The 19,882-nt window shown below is 39.6% G+C and overlaps 1 protein-coding gene across 3 annotated transcripts in view; it reads right to left on the reverse strand.

Annotated features, from left to right (window-relative positions):
• Nucleotides 1-387: 387 nt before the first annotated feature.
• LOC122866952 (cadherin-18) overlaps nucleotides 388-19,882 on the reverse strand; it is an 88,499-nt gene continuing 69,004 nt past the window's right edge. The window contains exons 1-3 of one of the 3 annotated variants that reach the window (XM_044177245.1): nucleotides 9,949-10,036; nucleotides 8,940-9,191; nucleotides 388-2,134 (exon numbers count right to left, since the gene is read on the reverse strand). In XM_044177245.1, coding sequence (XP_044033180.1) covers nucleotides 1,629-2,134; nucleotides 8,940-9,191; nucleotides 9,949-9,961 — 771 coding nt within the window. In that variant the 5' untranslated portion in view covers nucleotides 9,962-10,036 and the 3' untranslated portion in view covers nucleotides 388-1,628. Of the gene's footprint in view, nucleotides 2,135-8,939; nucleotides 9,192-9,948; nucleotides 10,037-18,292; nucleotides 19,070-19,882 lie in introns of those variants that run through there. The other 2 variants (XM_044177242.1, XM_044177243.1) reach the window with 2 other exon arrangements.

Here is a 19,882-nt window from a genome sequence, read left to right on the forward strand (position 1 = left end):
AGAAAATGACACCACTTTGAAGTTTAGTTTTCCTCTGTCTTAGACATATTATGTAATAAATGTGAGATGATTCTTTGTTCCCTGATGGATGTAAGGGATGGTGAAGTTCCTTCCATTTAATGTCATATAAAGTATCATAAAGATGTCACGTTATGATACTTTGAATGGGACATCTCAAGATTTCTTAGACAAGGCAAGATTTCACTATTTCACACAGACAAGAAAACATGTCAATTCAAATGTGACAATGAATGTTCATGTTTTACTTGGCATGTACCAAAGAATTAAGACTCTTTGAAACAAATCACTCAACAAATTTAAAAATATTTAAATTTAAATATTTTTATATTAACAACATGTATACTTAAAAAAAGGTAAAAAAGGTTTGCTCGTAGTAATGAAACCACAGAATATCACCTGACTCTGCAGTTTCCCTCAGTTCAACAGAGCTTTATAACATCTTTCAGCCCATTGTTTTGGTATTATGGCCTACATCTTTGCAGTTTTGGTTCACTCTTATTGTTCTCGTTTCAGGCAACTGTTTTTAATAAAAGAGCTATTAAAACCCACTGTATACTGACTTTTCAGCACCAAATGACAGACTGACAAAGTTAGCAACTAGCTGGTGAACATAATGGAAAATTTAGCAGCTACAGAGCACGATATTTCCCTCAGGAGGTGGTAGAGACCAAAACCTAAAAGGAGAATGAATATTAGACTTAAATATGCCAGGTGACCAGAGACATAACAGGATACCAAGGTTGCATTTTTGGGTCCTGTGGCTCCAGAAAATCAGTCAGCAAAATGTATTTACTGCATATCTTGATGGGATCACAGGTTTAAGCATTAGCTAAAAGATTGTGGCTTTGGGAAAAAGTCAATCGCATTCATTGTTCGCTTTGGATTAAATACATTCACCTTAATTGATAACTATAATGCTGTATATATTAAAGATGCTAGTTGTGACAACATTATCCACTTAAAGTTGCATTTTATAAAAGTCATTCTGTATTACCTTGCCACTCTAAAGTTGATATAAAAGAAGCTTGGAAAAATTTACATATATTCCCATATATGACTGATTTTAATGAGTGATTCACAGATAATGGCAGCATGGAATAAATTACACAAAACATATTGTAAGCTCATTTGACTGAAGGTGTCATTGTGCATATGGCTGGCTCAGCATCACTCTCTGTGTGGTGAATCATGAACACCTTTGGTAATGCCTCCTATCATGATAAACTTAACTGCATTCTGTACTGTATATCCATTCTTGGAGGAAGAAGACAAATGTACAATTTTTTCACATCCACTCATATGGATTTCAGGACTTTATTGAGCAATAAAAAATATACACCAAGGAAAATATCATTTTCCTTTTTCCCCATATTGTTATTCTTCCATCTCAAAATCTGATGTAATACTTCCAAATGAACGACCCATGATCCAAAGCGACAAAGGAGAAAAAAAAATGCAAAAAAAATACAGAAGTCTTTTTAGTTCAACAGTTGAAGTTGAAAACCACTGGAACAGTTTGAAAGCATCTCTGCTTGTCTATATTGTTCAATGAAATTTTGAAAACGGATTTCAAACAGATTTAGTTTGAACAGGAGTGAAATCACAGACTAGGTGGTCACATCTGAATCTGCCTCTCCATAGAGTTCTGCCAGTTTCTGGAACTCAGCCCCCCAGTCGTCCAGGTAGTTATAATCCTGCTCTGACTGCGTGCCAGGAGAGTCTAAAGGGCTGATGGATCCTGTGGGTGAGCCCTGGCCCTCGTAAGCGTAGGTCTGGAGGGAGTCGTAGGGCGGCACACTGGTGTCCATGTCGGCCTCCACCAGTCTCTGCTTGATGAACTCGTGCACATCCACCTCGTCCAGCTCCACTGACGGGCTTCGGCGGCTGCGGAGCAGGCCGCAGTGTTGCCTTGCCTCTGGGCGAATGTCCCGTCGGAACTTGAGCTCTTCAGCGGCAGCTGGGTTACGAAGGGCGATGATGTCAAAGGCCTCGGTGTCCTCCTCGCCTCCGCCCTCGTCGTCGTAGGTGACCACATTCTCTCGGATGTCCTCTTCGGAGATGATAAGGGGCTCTTTCTTGCTTCGTCTCAGTGTGATGAAGAGAACCACGATGGCTGCAAGATGGAACAAGAATTTTTTTTTGTATCAATGCTTACATTTCCAAAAAGAAATTGAGAGGTGCTGAGGATAATACTCCCTTATGTAACAATAAATACTAAGTACAACTGGGGAAATAACTTCATACAATAAACTGACATATTTAATAGTTGTAGACAAAAGTCAGACAGAAAGAAAATAGCTTTTCTCAGAAGAACAACATCATATAATAGAACAGCTGAATGTGGTTACAATGCTCAGCCATGTTTTTATGCTAATACCAATCCCTGTGTGCCTGTGTTTGTTAATTCATAGCTCATGACAGACAAACATGTTGTGGTTCGTAAACAGCCAACCAAGTTACACAAGACGATTTTATCAGATTTTTCCATCACGACACCAAAACTGACCAAGCACTGAGTTGTAAATCAATAATACGAATTAGCCCATGTTAGCAATGGCTGTGATGATACTTTGAATGCAAGCTATTGAGATGATGACAATATACACATCATCATCATCTGTGGAGCTAATTCACCTCAATCCAGCCAAAATGCAATACATCATGTAAATAGAAAATTAACATGTGTCAGTATATGGAGGTATGTCTCATGTGATCATCTTTTAGTTTTAGGTGAAGCCTGTAATAGAAAGAATGAGCCAGTTGTGCCAATATAACACAATGTTGCAAAATGTCTCTGCACATAAGTAGCATACAGTGTGAAATATCTTTTCCAACTGTTAATGAAGTCATGACATGCTACAGCTTGGAACTTGTTCCTACAACTAATGAGAGCTATACTTCTTTGGGTTAATGATGATCTCTCTGGAAGATGTTAACACTAACATCTATTTAATAAAATGGCATCAGCCAGGGAAGTACATTTTTACAGCAGCGCAATATCTAAAAGGAGTTCATTATGCTACATTAGCAGAGACGAGAGAGCTAGATCAGTGTTCCTGCAGAGGCATCTTTGCTTTACTATCTAATTACACTGAATATTAGCAGGAGGAAAAACATAAAGGTTCAAAGGAACAAAAAGGGAAATCCAACTGATGAAAAAACTTTCTTTTTAAAGTTGACAAATGTTTTCGGCATCTTGGCATTCTACATTAAACTGTTATATGCTCGACAGAGAGAAAGGAAGGTGGTGGTGGATTAAGAGGAGGTAGAGGTTTCAGCTTTCATAACGTCAAGGATGCAGTGATGCATTTGGCTAATCTACTATATTTACTCAAGCAGTACATTTTTTGTATACATATTTTGGTGACAATGGCATTCTGTAGACAGACTATGAAGCAATTTCAAAGAGATGATTTAAACCTCAGAGTAGACTTAGACTAAAGGTGCGTTGACACCAGTCTTGAGTTGTTTAGTCCAACACTGGAGCCTTTACTACTTCAGTTCACCTGGGCAGGTGAAAATAATCCTATTCCTACTGTAATAGTAATGAATAAGTGGACCAAAACCTCTTCCAGGTTTTGTCATAACTACAACCTGAACCAACTACAGTACAAGAAATTCCCATTTTATGGGTGTAATCATGGACAGATTAACTCGCCAGGGAGCCCCCGGGACAAAAATGAGAAATCTGTTTCACCTCCGAACACACCCTACGTGACTGAGTGTGGTTGGGTGTGGTCAGAAGTGTGCTCTGTTGCACTTGTAACCACACCCAACCAATGTCACAGGGTCCGGTACATCACTGCATCAAGGTGAGAAGTTAAACCACTGGTGGTCAGCAAAGACAAGATTTTTAGGGGGTATTACTCTTTTAACTGGCCTTCCAGGATCGTATTTTCTCATCTCACATGCACTGAAACAACACAATCCGACCAACGCAAACCCTTGCATTTTTTAATGCAGGGCCAGCATTTTTTTGACAATGGGCCTCTGTACAAGACAGGTGGACAGGTAATTATAATGTGTGTAATGATATACCGTAATGCTTATAATGTCTGATGATTTTTTGCAGTATTGGTGCATATTCACCCCAAAAACCAATTAATCAAGTTACCTCATACAAAGTAGAAAAGCTTATTATGACCCATGAATTATTTCGTAATTATGACGGGAGCAAACCAGGAAGTCAGGTGAAGTAGTATAAAGAGCTAGAAAGTCTGCTTTTGGAGGTGGTGCCGTGGATGGATGGCACAAACAAACAAAGGACTTTCACCCAGTAGGCCGGGGTTTGTGTCCCGTGGGAAAGCAAAAGTCAAAAGTTGACTTATTTAAAGTTACATAACATTATGTATGTGACTTATGTAACTTAACTTACGTTAGATACGTGACTTACATGACTTGCGTAACATACTTAACTTAGGTTAGTTGCGTAACTTACATAATGTACTTATTTTAACCCAAACCATGATCTTTTCCTGAGCCTAACCAAGTAGTTTTTTTTACCTAAACCTAACCAAACTGCGACCGTTTCACAATGTTAACCAGGTGTTTAACGGCATAACTCACATGACATAAGTTGTAGGTTTGGAGGACTTGTTGATCAGGTGGGTCTGACATCCTTGGGCATTTGCCCACTTTGCCAGCTGATAATCCAGCCCTGGGTATGAGCAGACAGGTATTGACATCTAATAACCAGTAGTTATGGAGCTTGGAGCCTAAAATAATAAAATTAATTAACATATAGTTTGGATTCATACTCCTAAAGCTATTTTTTTAGGTCTTTTTCCTTTTGTTTTAACTGCAGGGCCTGGAATAAACTCTCTTAAAACATTTTTCACAAGCCATGATTGAGTTGCAGTTGGATAATGTGAAACTGAATGTAAAATGTAACAAAGTAAACTTTTCCAATATGGACTAAAAACTGTTTGACTGTAACCTAAGACACCTTATGACTAAAGTAATTATGCACAGATTCATCTATCTACAAATATTTCATTGTTCAGTGCAGTTCCTTGCTTGCGTTTTTAATGAAATGTCCCCCAACCTGCATGTGATTACACTATGCAAAGAAACCACATTCACTTCACTCCTCCTGGTTCAGTGGCATTGCCCAAGCATGGTTAGAGAGGGTGAAAAATGCAATTTGGTGGGACAGTGCTTATCACTCGACTTGTTTAAAGCAACAATGCAAGGATGTGAGAGTGTGTGGGGTGAGGTGGGTCAATCACTGTGCAGAACTAGGAAATAATGAAAAATAAAAATGTTACCCATGTTAATGCACCTTTTATTATTTACCATCATACACCAGACTGCACTTTCCACAGTTCATGAGTGGATAGGAATATATTAGTATTATATTCCTATCCTGCTGTGGCACTGGAATGAGAAGGAACTGCTAAGGATCATTATATAAAATAAGATCCTCAAATTAACAATAAATGTTAAATTTGACCAAAGACATGGCATTACAATTGCCATTAGTATAAATATTTTTTCAGTCTTCACTTGAGTTCATTCTACATTAAGCAGGTTAGTTTAGTGATCCCCTCGGGGATCAATAAAGTATTTCTGATTCTGATGGTTGTATTTTTTTTAACCCAATTAGTACTGTAATACTGTACCATTTCCTTTGAAACTAAAATAGTGAAATCTAACAATGGTCTACTTATGAATATTTCAGATTATTAAAGTCATGTGCAATGGCCATTATCAACTGAGTCAGCTCAGAGATAGTTTGTATCCCTTTCTGGTTTGCTGCAGGCTTAATTAGGATGGCTAATTAGAGAGCACAGCAATGAAACATGGACATTAATCAGACAGATGGAAAACAATCAGACATAAACAAATCACAATGACAAGCACAAATCAAAAGTGTGAGCCATGTCTATGTCAGTGATATAGATATTGATGCGTTGGCTCTACCACTTTTGTCAACCAATCAACTTTAGTCTACATTTCTAAAACCAGCTTGGCACTCTTTCACTACACCCTGTGTAGTAAGGCCTCTCGCTCACCCCTACAGTAGCTCACATTAAATAATATCTAACCTGGGCAGCTGCAGTAAGGAGTCAGCCTTAGTAGTATGCGCTCTATCAGGTGAGCCATCGGGGCGCCCCAGTTATAAAAGTTTTCTTTAGATCAGGAAATAGATGATCAAAGAATAAGTAATCAAGCCTAAGAGTCCAAGCATTCCATATCAACTTTTGATAACTGACACTTCTCTGTTCTCTAATTTCAGTCAGTAGGCTACTCTATGTCCCCGTTTACACCTGGGATTAACATGTGATCAGCATCTGAATTTCCTATCTGGATAAGAAAAAACAGAGCTAGAAATACTAACATGTTTAAAAAATTAACAAACATTAATGCAGGTGTAAATGCACGCAGGACGCATTGTAATCAGAATGTGATTGGATTGGCCAGACCACTTGGAGGTGTAAATTCAATCTGTATGACCACATTCTTTACAAAACCCATCCAGTTGAAAGAACTTCGCCTCTCCCCACTAGCTTAAGCAAGCCAGGCAAAAGCTATAAGTAGTAGCAATAACTAGCAAGTTCCTCGCAGAAAGTGATTTAAAAATAAATGAAGCCTGTCCATGGCATTGCTTTCCTTTCTTTGCATATTGAGATCAGATTACAAAGAGAGCAGAGTCAAGATAATGAGAACTTTTTTGGAATGGATGTCATTATACAGATAATGTATCCAGATATCACATCTTAATACCAGGTGTAAATGGGGCCAATAAGTACTGAGGTTCGATACTAAGCCTTACAGTACAGAGAGACAAATAGCATAGGGAGAGAGAGGTGCATAACATGCAACAAAAGTCCCCAGTGGGATTTAAATTGGGATACTTCAGTTAATTAGCATGCGTCTTAGACCACTATTCCACCAGGACAACCACATTCAGCATTTCTTCATTGTGGTAAGAACACCAGAGATGGTGAATTATGAAAAATGGTGCAGGCAAGTCAAATGAATGGAGTTAAATGGAGTGTAATCTGATTTATTTTGACTGCAACCCACTGACAAAATGTCAAATCTCTTGGGGTGATGGACCCACCAAACCTCTGTCCAGTAGCTGAGCTATGTGTGAGACACTTCACTTGTAACTGGAAAGTGTGAACCCAAAATGCAACACAGGTCAAACAAAAAAAGAAAAAAGGTGTGATCAGTTCCTGTCTCTCCCTGTTTCTCTTTCTCTCTCTCCATCCTAACTAGTATCTGCCTTGTGCTGATGATTAGGGATTCAGCGTGTGTCTCTCACTCAAGCGTTTGCTCCAAACAGTGGTGATGGCCTTTTGTTCGCCTCAGCCAGAGGCTTTGGCATAGAGGAGGAAGACAGCCAGGATGAATATGCATAACCTTCACGCACTAATGTCCACAGACAATCACTGAAGAGAGTAGGGGAGAACAGAATTGGTGAAGCTGCGTTATTAGACAGTTTTGTCTAATCATGTCCTACTGCAGTTTGCTTTGCAGAGGAAGAAATTGGTCTTTGACATCTCTCACACCCCAAATTTGGCTGACCAGAGTGTTGACTTTTTCAGACATTTTCAGACAGACAAAGCTGACTATCCACATTCCAAGTGACAAGATCATATTTGCAAGTTTATATATAATCATTTGCTGTCACTGCGAAGACCGGTTGCTATAGTAACAAGGCACGCATACTCATTGACTGATGACATGTTTTCTGGCTGCTGCATTGAGCCGGTAACATGGATGTAGCCCTGTTTATTTTTTTTTACTGTATTTCTGATGCTGTTGTATATTCATGGTGCACATATGTTCTCCGTCACACATGAAATCAACAAGAGTTGTATCTATGTTGGCTGTCACCACATTCCTCCATGCTTGTCCTCTGCTCTTCTAATCACAACATGCAATGTCAAACATGTGCCAGGCAGGGAGTGATGGGGAAGAAGATTCAGTTGCATAGTAAGAGAGAAGATCTGAATTAAATTTCAAATTGTCAGCAAATGTGATTTAGGTCTAATCTAATTTTCTGATTTGAGCTGCCTGCCTGAACATTAATCCTCACTGCTCTCTTACTCAAGTTCACCTCTATTTCAGTATTCTTTCAGTTGTATACAACTCCTCTCTAAATCACACTGAGCCTTAAAGGAAATCCAGTACCATAACTAATAGCACGATATAGAGTGAACAACACAGCAAGTAATGTAACTAACACTAATTAGGTTGTGGGTTAGCAAACTGTTGCTACAGTTGCTGCTGCGAAGCTAACAGCCAGAGAGGACGAGATTGTGATACTCTCAAGTCTCCCGCTACTATAGCTAACATCATAAAAACAGTATATCTTGGCAAACTAGAAAGTAAGCTGAATGTCCGTGGGCAAGTAATTTAACATTACCTGACACACAATTAATGGCTGGAATAGTGTTGTGTGGCTCAGTCCGAGCCACATTATTTGTTTACAGAGCCAGGGCTGTGTACAAACACTGGATTTTTTTTTCAGCGCACACACAGAACGGACGGCTAGCTGACCGTGAAAAGATATTTGCTCAATTTGACAAAGACGCGCACTGGATTAGAATCGCATACCCCAACTTTAAATATCCATTCCCCTCTTCTTTGCTGTCCTCACCATCTCCTTTTCTAGTCACCTCTCCTCCAGCCTCCTCTCTGTGTCCTCATTCTATTCTGTCCTTCATATCCTTTTCTTTTTCTTCCACCCCTGCCCTCTCCAACTCTTTCTACCCTCATTCTGGATTCTACCTGTGTCCTCACGTCTATTCATCCCTCTCTCCTTCTCTGCCCTTGTCAGACCCTTTCAAAGCCTTCCACCCTTCCTTACTCCTCTATGGTTCATCTCCTCCATCCATGGCCTCAGGATATTTGCCCCCGGGCAGCTCCCCCCTGCTGCAGTCCCTACAGCGGCTGTCCCAACTTACCCAGCAGGATGACGATGCACAGCAGGATGGCAATCAGAGCCCCCGTGCTGAGACCCGCTGAGGAGAGGAACGCCTCGCCTTGGCACATCCGGATCCTGCCGTGGCGTTGGCATGGGCACACCCGCAGGGTCAAGGTGCTGGTGCCACTCAGTGATGGCTCCCCACCATCCCACACCACAATGGGCAGCTCGTACAGCTCTTGGGTCAGGTGGTTGAAACGCCGTCGCCTAGCAATGATGCTGGCCGTGCTGTCTATGATGAAAAAAAAAAAATGTTAAGGACAATTCGACCCCTTGTCTAAAAGACTAATTGATGGTTTGCTCTTCTCAGTTGCATCGCTCTTTCAGCGAGGCCTGCAATTACCTATTAATATAGACAAATATTTAGATTAAGGGTAAGAATCGTTAGTTTGACAGAAAAAAAAAACCCAATCCACAACATTTGCCATTGTGAAATGGATTTTTGCTTTTGAAGTATCTCAAGCTGGTAGCTTACTGTGTCTTACTGATGCTTCCCTGTGTGCCAAAGCTAATTAATTTCATAGGTGTTCGTTTACTATTTTAATATTCTGCAAAAGAGCACTTCACCTTGGCCTGTGTTGAAACACTGTTAATGGAACATGTCATGTAGATAAACAGAAATAAAAAGGCTGAATTTGTAGAGAAGAAAAAGCAAATAAGAGAGAACATGAGAGAAAGGTTTTTTGGAAAGACTAACCAAAGAGGAAGCAAATAAACACTCAGATGCAACAAAAAGGGGGATTGAAAAGGAGCTTATTGTGTTACTTGTGATGTCAGTACTCTCTCTCAGGTGGACCTGGATGCATGATCTGAGACATAACCAAACAACTAACTGGCTTGAATTCATACCTGTAGCAGACAGGCTGTGTACAACAATTCCAGTCCACACCAATATTCTTGAAGAAAGATGCTCTGAATTCAAAAATCCCCATTTCGATGTGTTTGTCATAAAGATGGGATATCTATAACACGTACAGCAGGCTACTTACCAATGTACTCCATATTGCTGTAGCCAACTGAAGCAGCCTCGTGTACTTCAGCCAAGATTATTGTGACATTGGTGGATTGTGGAACTACAAGGAGATTATATAAATTAGGTATTATTATTATTATTATTATTATATAACTACATGTGTATATTTAATACACATATTTCCTAAAAACAGTCAAACATTGAGATATACATAGAGCTCCTGCATGGACAGCAACAGGGGCAACATCGCTGACAGAGCTGCCATTAGCCATCTGGTGGTATTTATGGTCCAGTTTCAAACCAAATGGAGTCACTATGCTGCACTGACTTTCACCATGGACTGTTTTGGCAACACCAGCGAGAATGTATTGCCAGCAGATTGCTTAAAACTTTCCTCAAGGATAAACCAAAGAAACTACCAATGCCAACAGGAACAGGGGAACAGCTGACTACTGATTCAGTGCATCTGTAACTTTAATCTATTTGTACACAAACAGCTATATAATATGTTATAAGATAAGATTTATTTTTCAGAGTAAAAGTAAAAAGTAAGTAAATGATGGTGATTCTGTCATAATCCTGCTAGGCTCCCCGTGTTTTGCCTGTGTTGTCTCCCCTTCCCTGTGCTGGACTTTCTCCTCCACTCTCAAAACCCCTCTCTCCAACCACACTACCACTAAGCCAAGCCGGATCAATTGGACTCTTCCCCACACCTCCTTAACATCCAGTAAAACTGTGTGTTATTCACTAACCCTCTCTCTCCTCCGAGTCTGCTTGTTTGGGTTCTAATTTCCTGGGAAACTAAACATGACAGATTCCATATTTGGAATATTTTAAACAGTCCTTATTTTTTGATTTGGGCAACTACTTAACCCTGCTCACGTATCTTGTAGCTCTGAGTGCTCAGTATAGTGAAGTGATATAATACCCATTCATAGTCAGCTTTACAGTATTATTTGTTGTGATTAGATGGCTAGCATTACTGCTGAGGCTAGCTTGTTAGCCAAACTTACACAAGGATGTTCATAACTTCACCTGCATCATTCTATCTGCACAAAAATAGCCACTGTTCTGTTGATTCCTTTTGCAACAGTAGAGGCAAAGCTCATTTCACATTCGTTAGGGATGTTAAACACTTCCTTTCAAAAGGCGTGCATGCTAAGAAGCTTACACCAACATGTATGCTGGGCTGGTCTGAGGGATTACCATTAAGAATCTAACAGGCAATGCTTTCTGGTACATGTAGGCTCTGTGAGAGGGGTTATCGCAGCAGGAGATCACCAGCTTAACTGTAATATGAGGGGCATCCAAATAACTATAGTTTTATGTACTACATAGAGCACTACACAGCACAGACTAGATCAGACAAGATCTGCAAAACTTAGGGCAAAATATTCCTTTAAATAGTTGAATTGAGATATAATCACATAATGTTGAAAACCAACAGCTACAGTACATGATCATCCAGCCCTGTTCATTCAAAGTATATGACTGGGTGAATCAGGTATCTGGATGACAAACTTGGGCCTCACATGACTGACTAACTAGAAACTTGCAGATGACACATTGCTTATATATATTCACGCGGTATTTTGAGTTCCAAAAATGCTGAATCGTGCACAGGCCAACCTTTTTCCTTTCCACGCAGCGAAAACACCTCCGTTGTGCTGTACTATTGTGCTGCTGCTCTGAGACCTCGCCTCCCACTCCAATCTCTGTTCCATCTATGAATAATTATAATGATCGACAGTTGGAATGACAACACGTACTTCAAGCTTTATTAAGTCAGACTTGCGGTATCACCGTATCAGCAAGCAGATGGGTGGGGGGTTTGAGGGACTGGAGTGTGAGAGATGCAAATACCACGGAAGAGAGATGGGGAGTTGGAAGATGAGAGGAGAAGAGGGGGGTGAATGGAGGAGGTGTGTGTGTGTGTGTGTGTGTGTGTGTGTGTGAGCCAAAGAGCAGAGAGCAGAGAGGACGAAGACGGAGGCTGAGGCAGAGAGAGACAAACAAGCTGTGTGTAAGTGGTGTTCGCCGTCACAGCCTTTACACTGTGAAGCACACAACCACCGAAGCACGGGTCCTTGTACAGACAGCAACAAGGAAGTGCACATCAATTAGGTCATGCTAATTTCACATTAAACCGCCTCTCGTGGCAGGTGGGTGGGGAAGAGCTGTGCGCTTGTTGATTAATGCCGCTGTGAGATAGGCCATCTGCAGCCATGTAGCATCCACATAAGAGGAGAGACAGCTTGAGTGAGAACAGTCACAGTGTAACCGTGTTGTGACAGCTCGTGTTACCTGCAGTATGAGGCAGGTGACCACCCAGGAAATGAGGGAAAATATGCTTTTAAGAGCATTTCACACTTCATTGAAAATGATCCTGAACATTTTGCAGTGCAATCTAGCAATCACCATTTTTCCCTGGTGTCTGGTTTTCTACCACATAAAAAAAAAAAAAAATGCACATAGGCATTAATATGCATGTGTGTGTTCTACACAACCCTGCACCGGGTTTGTTAAGCCAGAGTATGAGCCACTAACTGGCAAATGGCCTAATTTTTTCCCTTTTCCAAAAGCATTAGCATGATAGGTAAAGTATCACTTACGTAACTTTTGTATTATTTATGCATTCCTGTCTCTCTATCTCAAGATATGAAGTTAAGTGAGATTTCACAGCAAGCAGATGAAAAACTTGGCAGATGTACAGAAATTAGGCAATTTCAGGGGAATACTTGCCCTATAGGACTCAACTATGATCTCTGTAGTCACTCAACTCTTTCTCAGTTTGTTTTCTTGACTGAAAACATTTTATGTCTGTCATGAAAAGACAATGAAGCCATTTAAACTCCATTATATGTGAAAATGAAAAACTCTGCAAGAGGAAGGCAGATGCAAAGTGCCATAAAAATCCTTGATTTCAATTGATACAATAAGAGATGGCCATTTACATTTAAATTTAACATATTTAAAGGTATTTACCATATAGAGAATGCAAATATCTTTGTCATAGAGCTGCCTCACTGTAAAACATATGAAGTGTGATTTTTTTTTTAAAGCAAGCCAAAAATATACCAACAATAGACACACGCAACACAACCACATCTCTACAGACTTCACACTTGCCTACACATGCACTTAGCTGGATTCCTTATGAACTTTGGTGGGTGTCTGTAGGTACCGCTGGGATTTAACATGAACCTTCTATCCAGTTGCCACTTGGAGCACAACATACATTGTGGTGGCATATTGGGTACATAATGTTGGGGATGGCTCAAGTTTATAGCCTGTAAGTGTCAAGAAAATGTATGTATTGTGTAGGTGCTGCAGGTATTTAATTGTATTTTCACTTTAGACAATAAACACTAAATCTTATCCCAGACTCATTTGGAGAAGGTCACATCAGGGGATAAGGATATTGGCTAGTATCAGTAGAATAAAAAACAATATCTGCACATACTATATGTAAATCAGAGTGTGGTAGCATATCCGCAATGACAAGCACTCTATATGGCTATATCCTGTAAAAGATATATTAAGGTGATGCTGTTGCACACTTTGTGTTTGATGAAGCTATTTTCAAAGACAAAGGGTCACTTCAAATGGGTTAAACAATATCGATACACAGTTTCCATCCAGTGTATAATGTACTGGGAAACCATAATGCTCCCAAAGAGTGGTTGTTATGGGAGGGTTTACAAGCTCTGGAGTATCATTTGCACTTACTGTACTGACAAGGCTAACTACTATATACAGTATAGCACAAGCTAAACAGATTAGCATCTGCTAGCCAACAGTTAACCATCAACATACTGACAAAGATTTCTGGGTAGAAACTGCACTTTTGAAATTACTGTATGACAAGCCACATACCAAACCAAACGTTCCTTACCAAACAGAACAGGGCAGATACAGATACAGTTACACATCTAGGTATTATTACAACAGCTGTGAATATCACACTAATATAATTTTGTTTTTTTATAATTATAATTTCATAGAATATCTATTTGTTTTTATTACTTGTGTCAATTAATTGTATTTATGACTTATATTATGTGTTCTTTGTAAATTTGTAAAAGATTAATAAAGTGTAAAAAAAAACAGGTAGTAGTGATTGGGCTGCTTGTAAAACAACTATGTTTTGCCCACTGCATTGGTTTTAGCATACTCACACGTTCACAGTATGGTATGTTTGTTCCATAAGGTTGTGTTTTGTATATTTGAGTTAATTATGGGTTGGTCTGTATGCTTCTGCAGTAACAATCAAAGGGGACCTCTGAGTACTATTATTATGTTCCTATGTTACACAGGAACAAATTGGTTCACGGATGTGGCACCAGCGGCTGCTGAGGCCTTACTGCACACACATAAGGCTTATGCAAAACAATATTGGTTTATTTAAAAAGAAAACAATGTTATTCCTTTTCCTTAAATCATCAACATAAAGTAATTAGGGAAAAATCTGAACTTTGCTTGAATAATAGGAAAGCTAATCAAATACAATTTTTAGTTGGTTGTTGTACAAGTTTTGACAAAATAAGCACGAGACAAGCTGCTCTACCCTCTTTGCACAAATCATGCTGTTTCAGCAGATAATGGGTGTTTGGGAATCTAGAAGTATAACACCCATGGCAAGAGAAGTGTGAATGACATTAAAGCTAATTAAACGTCCCACATATCAATGGCTTGACAGCGCTTCTTTCAACACAGCTGATTAACTGTAATATTATAAGGTCTTCTGTATGCACACTGGAAGAAGATGCCTTCCGAAATCAATTGATCTATATAAGTATGTGGGTTATTTAGAGATCATAGCCTCCGTTTAAATTGCCTTTTTAGAAACAAATGTCATCACAATGTTACAGATAAGGAGATCAAAGAGGCATTCAATTTTCAGTCATTGTAAAGTAGGCGTAGTCAAGTTGAATATATTTAAAGGGCTTTTAACAGAACAGGTTTGTCACAAAGTGCTTTCCTAGAGCAGGTGAGTAGATCCTCCCTTGTTTTTCAACTTTAATGGTGCCTGTAGGAGTTTGACCTGCATTTATTATAGCACATCCAGCATTCCAATTGCATCAACACATCTGCATCACAACTCTGTGTTTAAGGAGCCCTGGCTTCATCTCCACAATTCCACAGCAACTCTCAACCGCTATGCTGATCTGAATTTGTTAAATAGAGCTGGAGCTGTAACAGGTCTCTGTACGAAAAGCACCATTTGCAACAGGATAATAGCTTTTAACAAATCTGATATGGTTGCAAGTACAGAAAACAGCTTGCCGAAAAAGCCATAATGCTTTAGTTAATGGGTTCTTTTAAAAGTCGTGATTTTTAAATTACCTGAAATGAGTGAGGAGGAATCAATTGCAGATATCATTAGTTATTTAACTTACAAAGTAGTCATTAAGTATATCAGTGTCTCAAACTAAATCCTTTTTTTCCTAATGTGAAAACTGTGCACAGAGCCACAAAAATCCAAGCTTGTGAGGATCCATTGTGAGCAAACTGTAACTGAGGAGGAAAGGAGGGCATGAGAGAGTTAGTCGTGTGAGTGACTGAGAGGGATTTTCGTCAGTTACACAACAACAGAGGGAGGTATTAGGCTCTGGCACAGAGCAGCTACCAACTGTTGGTCTGCTACAACAGCAATGAAAGAAGTTGCTTCGAGTGTGAAGAGCTTACTTTAATTATCAGACACAGGAGTCAACAGTATGCTGCATTATGCTCACCCGGATATTGTGAACACAGCAAATAACTTCTAATACACAGTGGCAGTAGAACGCTATATTAGTTCGACACCTCTTTTGAGTGCAAGTGCAAATGCAGACTCCAAGTGACTGGAGATGACTGAAGCAGCATGAACTCAGAGTGCAGCGGCTTAACATTAAGAGGGAAGTTGGTGTTTTGAAACTGCAGATGAGCTAGGAGTAGAATGGGCGGTATACCGGTTTCGTCAAGGTCACAAGTGTCACGTTGGATTTTGCAATACTGTCATTACCGTGATAAATGTTTTAGCATATTAAAACTAATGTGCATGTTTTGCCATTTTTATGTTGCTTTACTGTTTATTTTGCAGGTTAGCCTGTTGAACTTAGCATTAGCATGTTGTGGGGCTAATGTGGCTAGCATCTATTGTACTCCCACAGGCTGGGACGATGTTGGACTAATGTTGTAATATTGAGGGACAGTCAAGAGAAATTGTGTGAACGTTAAGCCTCATTTGAAGCCAGTTAAATAACCACAGTAGGTTGGATGTGGGAAACTGTTTTTTCATGTTGCCTTTTGTGGAACTTCATACTGCAATGCAAGCTCAGCTTTGTTGTTACATGAAAGCCCCCTCTGCTCTCTCCGGTGTTATGTCCCAACTGGTTTTCAAACTAATTGGCTCTTGTAGGTGTGCACATGTTGTGTTAACCTAACAGCAGATTAAATGTATTTTTTCGTAGGTGGCTGTGATGTAGTGCTCACTTAAACAATCATATTCGCTGCAGTAGATATGAGATGCGACTTGAAAATCGGCAGTAATATGTTTGCGCAAGTGTGATGAATCTGGCAAACCACAAGTGCTGCTGTATGCTGCTGTATGTAAACGTACTTGATAGACATGTCCCGTAGTACACTGACTATTGTAAAATACTTAACTTTTTTTCTGCCAAATAAATGCTGTTGAGATGCCTAATCCTACCCCTTGTCTAACTCTGAGAATGAATCACATTGCATTTACTAATTAACCTACACTATGGGGCAGGCTACTTCTCCTAAAACTCACATAGTAATTACACAGCAGAATAGATCAGAAACAGGTAGCAAAAAGGTAATCTTGATGCTAAACACTAATATAATATGTCATTTGAGTTTTTGGCCTGACTGACACTTTCCTTCATTAATAAACTATTGAATATAACTGTGTGTCTGATAGTGAGTAGCTTTAAAAGGTAGTTCTTAAAACAAGAACCACTTTCCTTGCTTAAAAGCTAGCTTAAATGTGCCCTTGATCAAGGCATTTAACTGCTCCAGTGGTACAAGTTGGAGGCTTTGCTGGGTGGCTGCCTCCCTTTCATCTGGTCAGCTAACCATCCAGGTTGTTGCTTTAAATGAGAACATGCTCTTTAACAGCTTTCCTGGTTAAAGAAAGGAAGCTGTATAAGGAAATACATGGGTCCCTGTATGTTAGAGTAGTCGTTTGAATCCCACTTCTATGATAGCCTGATGGGATGTACACTGGGGGGGGTCCCTCTTTTCTTCCAAGTTCTCTCTGACAAATGAAAATAAAATATGAATATTTTTTTAATTCCATGTCATGACACATAATTGGCCCATCCCACATGGGATTATATCACAGATACAGTTTGAGAAAAACAAGATCCTGTGGGATGGTATGCAGCAGGAGCTAAACCCAAATTGAAAGGCACCATTCCTCAAACAGCATGAACCAAAAAAACTGCTATCAATCCTTCAAAAAGGAAGGGTTTCCTTCCTGAATGCTTTGGGAATATTTTGCTGTAGATAGCTCTGTTGTAAGAAATCTGACAACTTTTGAGAAAATCACTTTGAAAGAGTGGGACATATTTTCAAATGTCGGATATATGGATTGGAAATCTAGTGTTTTTTAAGAGTTTAATTTGCACTATGCACTCAAAGTAGACCAACCCCAACCTGACCCCATGGGTAAACTTACCCACCAGGCACCTGCCTATAAGGTCTGGCTCCAGAAGGGCTCCCTTGTTTCCCAAGCAGACCTTTTAAAAGGACACTGATCCATAGAGGGCTTTGAAGTGCTCTTACTCTGGTACCTCATCTGATACCAATTTGTCCTGGAAGACCCTACCAGGAGCTATTACCCCCAACAAAAAACCTGCCAGGATCACATGGTTTGTAGTTTATTTGGTCAAAATATTACAGATGAAACAGTCACTCTAGGACATTTTGGCTACCCCTTTGCCTCACTATGCCTCTACATACTGTATATATGTGTGGCCATGGAGGACATAATTTACATTTTACTGTTCACAACTATATGATATGCCTCACATTATCTGGCATATATCTTACTATACAGAAAGCAGAACAAGGAGCAACAGAAGCCAAAACTGACTGCATCACTGTGGCCAGCTTGTTGTTGGTTAACAAGAGATTTTTCAGGATTAGCTTCTATTAGCTTTCGTTCAAGTCAACACTGTTATTCCATAACACAGCATATGGCAAATCAGCAATAGATGTTTTGCAGGCAATAGTGGAGGTGTACCTCTGTGTATTTCTCAGAAATACCCTAGAGTAACAAAGTGACAAAGATAAAAAAATATATATTTAACAGGTGTTTTTCACTACAACATAGTCACACCTCACGAGATGCCAAACAGTCCTCAAATTGTTGGGATAAAAAGGGTGTCATTGTGGCTCTAGGTTTTATACCAAGCCAAGTTTCAGTGTGGTGTCCTAAATTTTCCATTAGGTAAAAATATTTTGGAATGAGGGCTTCTGCACTAGACAGTAATATATGTAATAAAAGAAAAATTATTGCAAGCATGGAAACTAAAATAAATATTCTGTCTTCTCCCCCAACAAATCCCATCACAGTTGACTTGAGAGCTGCACTACTAGTGTTAATATGTGTAAAACTGAAGCAAACTACTGTTGAATAAAATAGTTGTACTGTATATTTGCGCTTTCAAAAAATTATAATTTATTGTCCTCCAGGATATATGTGTCTTAGGAGCAGTGTTGCAGTCAATCTTTGCTTTGTTTGATTCATCTGCCCCTTAATAGTGGAGGTGGTCAGGAGGTGAGGGATGTCCCAAAGTGCCACTTACATTAATGCAGCAAAACTTGCCTTTGTACCAGTTGCAGTTGAAGTAGACAAGGGAAGGCTTGTGGTGGGAAGCAACTGCACCAAGGGCTAAACAGACTTTCCTGTTATCACATCGATATTCTCTCGCGCTCACTTCCTCTCTGTTTTCTGTCTCTCTCCGGCTCAGAGATTCATCTGGAGTGCTGTGAACTCCTCCTCTCAGTGGGCAACTGCGAGATCTTCTGGCTGAGAGCTTTTAAAAGCTCTGTGATTGCAGACCAACCTAGGGCTAGGTATTCACCTGAGACTGAGATGGTTGTCATGGTAACACCCACTGTTGGCCCTGCGCTGACACAAAATAATGCACGCAGGAGAGGAAAGAATGAGCGCTAGAGCGGGTAATCCATTTGACAACACAATGCGCAAACATGCCAAACCTCTATGACGCTTATGTTTCATGAAGACCGGGTTCAGAGTAGATCCCAGTAACATTTGGATCTCCAGATGTCTACCGTACCCTATGGAAGTGTATAGGGGACTATATTAAAATGATCATGTAAACAAAAATGTAATTTTCCACATATGTATGTGTTTTTTAAGTAAAACTTAAAATGACAATGCAATAATCCAATTTTCACATTCACATACTCGTATGGGTGTTCTATGACCATATTAAAATTAAAATGGAACAGTTGATTGACATTTAATTTTCAAAGTCATACCCCACTGTACAGTGGACAATATTCAAATGCAATAAGCAAAACAGCACCCCCAGTCTGCATTTACATTTACATGTCACCACGCTTTTTGCTGTCAAAATGAAAATTTCATTTTCATTTTGACCCAACTCGGCCGCAGAGAGAGTCATTTGCACTTTTTGGATTTGGAAATACCGTAAAACTTCACTGGCAGCCCACCTTAGAAAGGATGAAAGCCGAAGGTTACCATAGTTATTTCAGCTTGGATTCATTTTTATGAAAACCCATTTTGATTCTTTTGATCAGTGGACCCTTATGGACTAAAGGAATATAAATTATCGAGGAATGGACACATATTCGGACTTTATGACGGCTTCAAAGGTAGGGAGGCAACACTTTTTTTCGTCTCTCTTGTTTACCATGTCGGTAAATCTGAATGAATTATACTTTGGTGCTCA

The sequence above is a fragment of the Siniperca chuatsi genome, linkage group LG19, assembly GCF_020085105.1.
Source record: "Siniperca chuatsi isolate FFG_IHB_CAS linkage group LG19, ASM2008510v1, whole genome shotgun sequence".
NCBI classification, from domain to species: Eukaryota; Metazoa; Chordata; class Actinopteri; order Centrarchiformes; family Sinipercidae; genus Siniperca; species Siniperca chuatsi.